Source organism: Etheostoma cragini, chromosome 22, assembly GCF_013103735.1.
Source record: "Etheostoma cragini isolate CJK2018 chromosome 22, CSU_Ecrag_1.0, whole genome shotgun sequence".
NCBI lineage: Eukaryota > Metazoa > Chordata > Actinopteri > Perciformes > Percidae > Etheostoma > Etheostoma cragini.
In genome coordinates this window covers 16,228,231-16,234,719 of record NC_048428.1, presented here as the reverse complement: position 1 = coordinate 16,234,719, position 6,489 = coordinate 16,228,231, and the positions used below count along the sequence as shown (strand labels likewise).

The 6,489-nt window shown below is 40.1% G+C and overlaps 1 protein-coding gene across 1 annotated transcript; it reads left to right on the top strand.

Moving 5' to 3' along the window:
* Positions 1 to 236: 236 nt before the first annotated feature.
* On the top strand, positions 237 to 6,099 carry LOC117938103 (delta-type opioid receptor-like). The gene is made up of 4 exons (XM_034862495.1): positions 237 to 431; positions 736 to 988; positions 2,884 to 3,236; positions 3,582 to 6,099. The coding sequence occupies exons 2-4, from the start codon at positions 744 to 746 to the stop codon at positions 4,109 to 4,111; spliced, it is 1,128 nt and encodes a 375-aa protein (XP_034718386.1). The 5' UTR covers positions 237 to 431; positions 736 to 743; the 3' UTR covers positions 4,112 to 6,099.
* The last annotated feature ends 390 nt before the right edge of the window (positions 6,100 to 6,489 follow it).

The window sequence follows — 6,489 nt, the reverse complement described above, 5'->3', positions numbered from 1 at the left end:
ACATTACAAATGCTATTTCACTGTGGTTTAATCCTTTTAAAACATGCAAATCAGGGATGTCTTGGTTAATGATGTTCTTACTTCCCTGTGACATAAGATTGTAGAAAGCTGTGTTCCCTGCAGGTAGTCATCGCTCTGTCATTTCATATTTTGGGTGAAGGCTCGTGTGTGTGTGTGTGTGTGTGTCTGTGTGTGTGTGTGTGCGCGCGCGCGCGCGGTGGGGTGGGTCTAGCCTGACATGCGCACCGACCGCCTCTCCATCAGTGCGTGTGCACGAGTGTCCGCAAAGCCGCTGCTGCTCGTCTCCGCGCGCAGTACCATCCAAAAACTTTGATGAGCTGCAACCTTCACCAAGGAAACAAAACAACCGGACTGAATACATAAAAAATATATATTTTACAGGTTGCGTCCTCTTATTTGGGTCGATCAAGGTGAGTATCCTGCAAGCTTCGAATTGGATGTGTTGTCGTTTTTCCTGAAAGGCTGTAGAGCTCTTGTGTGTTTTTTTCCGACTATAAGACTTGTATGATCTACAAGTTGGCTTCGGAACCGAAGTAAAGTTTGTAAGGCTGTTATGCTTTTAAAGTAACGTGATGATGTAGGTAATTTTAATAAAAAGGATTGAAATAGCTTTCACGTGCAGTCACACCGATGTCCGTCACATCATATATTGCCATACAAGTATTTTTTTCTATTTAATTTCTTATTTTAAAGCTTATTTTTCTAAACAAACAGGTTTGAAAATGGAAAGTACTCCTGTTGCAATTTTCAAAGAAGACAATAAGTGCTTCTCCGCGCTGATGGAAGACTGTCCGGTGAATTCTTCCGCCTGGGTGTCTGGATACCCCGAGAGCCGCAATATGACCCACGATGAGAACTGGGAGCCGGAGGGCATGTCTCCCATCATCCCCATCATCACTGCAGTCTACTCCGTGGTGTTTGTGGTCGGCTTGTTAGGCAACTGCCTCGTCATGTATGTGATCATCAGGTAAAGTCATAAAAATACAATAGGCTACTATACCATGCAATAGTGCTCACAGTGGCAACGCACGTTATATAGGAATATAATAGGAATGTTTATTTAAAGTTGCAGTTTGAACTTGAATGATCATTTTTAACAGGAAATGTTCTGGAAATGGAGTAATGGTGGCAAGTAGTCTCTTTTGGCACATGCATGGATGCCTTATCATGTACTTTGAGAAATAGAAAACAACAGAGGTCTATGCAGAAGAATGTATTCCTCCAGTAACTGTAAATGTTATTACTTGTGAAGTAGGTACTGGCACCGACCCTTGGGCTTTCACAGTGACCTCAATGCCATCTGGTCTATTTCATAGCTTTGTTCTTACTGCTTGGATGCTCTCTAAAGACTGGTCCTCTGCTCTAAAGCCCACTTCTACAGCTCCAAAGAGCTAGCATGTTTCCTGTTAAATGGCTGGGATAAGATCTAAATATATATACATGCATTTTGCTGTAAGTCAGAAGAGACAAGAGACTAGAGTTGCATTTTGACAAAGAAAGGGTTGAGATTATTGCTAGTTATATGTGTCAAGTGTGTCAAAGTGGCCAATTTTATAAATACAATAACCCCCAAACTCCACAAAATAATAATATTCTGTACATTTCTCCTGGTGGACATGCTATTATTCATAGTTGAAGCTGTGGGGCTTTATCAAGCTGATATCCTGCTTGTAGCTCATTGGCTGTTTTTATGGTGTGAGAGCCAATAAATCTCCTTTAATGTCATGTAAAATGCAGCAGTGGCATCCAGAATGCTTCGGTTGTTAGACAACAATTACTTCAAATCAGATTGATGGTGTTTCCTGTCAGTAGACGCCAATTTCATCATCTCAGTTACAGAAAAGACTGGACGTTATACTGTTTAGTTGCTGATTGGTGGAGGATTAAGTCAAAGTCAAAAGCGCTTTATGTTGATTTAGAGTAAACATCATCTGAAATTACCCTAATCTAAACTCTTACAAAGTCAACATAGGCCACATATTAGATGCAAAGCCATTATTAAAAGTATCTGACAGGGTAGTGCACCCTTTATGGCTTTAAATGGTGTGTACTGTTAAAGCTGCTCCAATATTTTTTTTTTACAACCACAACAGTGGATTAAATGGATAGATAGAGATACTTGATTTAATGATAAATGAATGAATTATTAAATGCTTACATGAAGGGAGTTTCTCCCAACCCAAAGATATTTAGCCCCCGACTGCAGTCCTCCACATCTCTAAGCAGTGTTTAAGCGTCTTTTAACTCATTGTTTTGATATATGTTCCAGTCACAGGAGGCAGATAAAGCTCCGATGAAACCACCGAACCATACCTGCTCAAAACTAACAGTATTTAGAAGAAAGGCCCTCTTTACAGCCAGTGTTGGGTTTGCCCGTTCTGGGCTACTGTAGAAACATGGAGGTGCAACATGGTGGACTCTGTAGAAGAGGACCCACCCACTCCATATGTGGATATGAAGTGCTCATTCTAAGCTAACGGAAACACAATGATTCTTAGTTCCAGGTGATTGTACTCTAATGAAATCATAGTTATGAATATTATATTCCCTTCCTGCCAATTGATCCCCCTAATTCCTACACGCATAATCCTTTTAACGCTGTCACAATTTAATGAAAGGAAAAAGTTAACCACACATGGCCCGCTATCAGCAGCATACTATAACAATAAAGTGTGAGTCAGAAAAATGACATGATGGATTCAAGGAGGCAGCGGGGAATAATGGACAATGTTCATAATAAGAAAAGAAGAGCCCGCCAAGCAATAAACGCCTGCAGTCAAGTATCTGGATGGGTGGTTAGCTCCGGTCATCTATCTCATCCTCACTATACCGGGAAAACCTTGTGTTCTGCGTGTTTACCAGGTACACAAAGATGAAGACAGCCACCAACATTTATATTTTCAACTTAGCCCTCGCTGATGCCCTCGTCACCACCACAATGCCTTTCCAGAGCACGGACTACTTGTTGAATACCTGGCCCTTTGGGGAGGTGGTCTGCAAGGTCTTCATCTCCATTGACTACTACAACATGTTCACTAGTATCTTCACCCTCACCATGATGAGTGTGGATCGCTATGTGGCTGTGTGCCACCCGGTTAAAGCCCTGGACTTCCGCACTCCAATCAAAGCCAAGATGATCAACGTGTGCATCTGGATCCTGTCCTCGGCTGCAGGGATACCTGCTTTTATCCTGGGTGGCACTCAGACCAAGAGTGGTGAGAAAATGCTTTCACCATTTCTGAATAATGTTGAAAAGCTTTTAAGTACTGGAGACTTACTCAAAGCATGTGCTGATAATAGTTTTAGAGTAGAAAAATATTCATCTGTCAGTGCAGAGGTTCCCATTAGCCACACATCATGCACCTTCCTTCCTAAATATATAGATGATGTCAGCAGAAAAGCAGAGTTTAGAAAATGTACCCTTTTGAGTGTCGATTAGCCTTTCCTAAAGGTTTGCTAAATTGACAGCATAAGAGCACAGAGTGGGATTTTATTTGTGATAAAGCAAATGTGCACTTCATCACGTAATTCACATCTCTCTGTCTCCTTTGCTCCTGCAGACATAACTGAATGTGCCTTACAGTTCCCAGAGCCGTACGTGTACTGGGACACACTGATGAAGATATGTGTGTTTGTCTTTGCCTTCATCGTGCCTGTGCTCATCATCACTGTGTGCTACTCTCTTATGGTCCTGAGGCTGAAGAGCGTCCGAATGTTGTCTGGTTCACGGGAAAAAGACCGCAACCTGCGGCGGATCACGCGGTTGGTGGTGGTCGTGGTGGCTGTGTTTGTAGTCTGCTGGACTCCCATTCACATTTTTATCCTGGTCAAGGCACTTGTGAGCATACCTGAAACCACCGCCATCATGGCCGCCTACTTCTTCTGCGTGGCACTGGGCTACACAAACAGTAGCCTGAACCCTGTCCTGTATGCTTTTCTGGATGAGAACTTCAAACGCTGCTTCAAAGACTTCTGCCTCTCTGCCAAACTGAATGGGGAGAAGGTGTCAGGAAGCAAGAAGACCCCCAGCAGTGTGCATGGGCCCGCTGTGGCCCTGGAGAACCCAGATGGGACTAGAAAGCCGACATGACTAGCAGTGGAACTGTCTTCAATTTCCCACATTGGAAAAGAAGACTCACGTGACCTGGGCCTAACCCACGTCACATCTGCAATGTAGTTTTGACTCTATTACAGAATTAATTTGTATTATCACTTGGGGTTTATTGAGTGCCACCATTTATTGGATATGATTTAATTTTAAAAGATCAAATTAATTATAAGTTGTGTTCCACTTTGATTTATTTTTCCCCTAATGGAAGATTGCAAATTTATTGTAGGTGGATGTGAAATCGAAGATAATTTGGTTTAAGCTGGTAAAAAAGCCACATGTGATTTGTCTTTATATTATTAAGAAAGAATTGTCAGTATGGACAATTTGTTAATTTTTTAATAGGCGAACAATTACCCACGACTAGCAAACCGCCCCATGATCATCTCTTCTTTTTTGGAGAAATAGTCGTAATTGCAATTCTGTCTGTTACTTCAGTGCCACGGACAGCGCAGTGAATTGGTCAGTACACAGCACAGTTTCAGAGTCATGGTCGGGGCCTTAGATTATAATTTGAACAAACCTAGTCAGATGAAGGATCAGTTAGACAGACTAGACTAACATATTCAACTGCTAGGGGATGGAGAGGGGGTGGCAGATTAATATGCTTCATTTTGGTCATTTTGCTAAGAGGGATGGCATCCCCCCTCAAATCTCTTACAGACTAGTACAGTTTTCCTATAAGTTGGACATCCCCAAACCCTGTGGCGCATCCCAAACAATATTGCAAAATGTCAACATTTCTCGGGAAAATTGTTGATTATATAATAGAAAAATTAAAAAAGAGACAGATGAAAAATGTAACATAATTGAATCTTTCACATAGTATACTTGTTACACCAGTGTTTTAATGCCCATTTATATGCTTTATGTTTTTCAAATGCCAAATGCCAATCTTTTCCTGTAATTTCCGCCAATGACGTTTTTATTGCCAAATGTGCCTTTGACAGTCCAGGATAACACGTTTGTAGCAGCGGAAAATGATTACAGTAATGATTACAAAATGGGCTCCAACAGCAGCTATCTTTTAATGCCACAATTTCAGAGAACTGAGTCATGTCGGACTTTGAAGTCACTGGGAGATCCAAGCGAGTACGGATTTTGGAGTATCCAGACAGCATCAAAGGAAGTTTTATCTATGATAAAAAAAATATCCTGGACTTGAATGTGCATTTAAAATTTGACAGAGGGCTCTCTATCAGCTTTGACTCTGGAGTTGTGTCCAGTTTGATAAGTTGTTTATGGTACATAATTTAATCACATGTGCTTTGTGAAATGCTTGAGCTATTATTGTAGGGAAATGTTCTCATCAGTGCAATCTGAAAACATGAGTATAGCTGTTTAAAGTTGGTTAAATACAGTATATTTAGTCATTTGTACAGTATGATAGTATGTATATATAATTTTGTATAGACAACAAAAAATATTGCACAGACATCACTGAAATATACCGTATGTGTAGCATGTCAATGACCCTTGCTATATATAATGCAACATAGGCAGCCTGTATGCTTGATGGACTGTGCTGTTTCGAATGTACTGCAAATAGATTCTGTATTATAAAAACATATGATAACCCATGGTATTAACTCATCGAAGTCATTAGCAAATTTTTATGTAATTCAGTAGTTAAATCCTTTTTCATGAACATTTTGTTTCACTCTCAAGTCCCTGAACCAGAGGTTTGTTGGTTTGGGGAAACTTTTTCTTACTGTTAACAAATCTCTGTACATACTAGCATCAAAATATATACAAAGCACATAACTTCTGTTACTTCTGTTAAAACAATAAGAGACGTTATCCTATGGAACCACACTGTGAACAAGACATTGTTTTATTATTGTGCTTACTGTTTAAATCCGTTGCTGCTGTATATTGTCTTTGACTGCTGCCAACCAAACAGCAGACGTACTGATCAAAAACATCCTGTGTGTAAAGCACCTAATATTAAAGCAAGTTTAACAAATCCACTTTAATTCTCTTTTCTTGAGAAGCTCATCTTGTTATCAGTCATAAATTATCTGCAGTGTGTAAATATGATACATATGTAACTTATTTCTTTGTTTGCACTGCATCATTACTTTTGAATATTTTATTTTAAAAAGAAAGAACATTCCATCACACTGGCTTATTTAAATCACAGTTTGACAGATGAAGAACAGTTCTGTTTTTAGAAATTAGTTTTACAGGCAAGGCAAGGCAAGGCAGCTTTATTTGTATAGCACATTTCAGCAACAGGGCAATTCAAAGTGCTTTACATAAAATCAGTTAAACAGATAAAACACAATTACAAACAGTTAAAAATCATAAGCATCAAAAACCGATGGGAGGTTTGGAGTCCACTGTGTGCCCATAGCTCC

Excerpts from the sequence above, each read along its gene's own strand:
- LOC117938103 (XM_034862495.1), top strand. The coding sequence starts at position 744 with ATGGAAAGTACTCCTGTTGCAATTTTCAAAGAAGACAATAAGTGCTTC. Across the intron at positions 989-2,883 it reads GTCATGTATGTGATCATCAG|GTACACAAAGATGAAGACAG; the intron begins GTAAAGTCATAA and ends CGTGTTTACCAG. Across the intron at positions 3,237-3,581 it reads TGGCACTCAGACCAAGAGTG|ACATAACTGAATGTGCCTTA; the intron begins GTGAGAAAATGC and ends TTGCTCCTGCAG.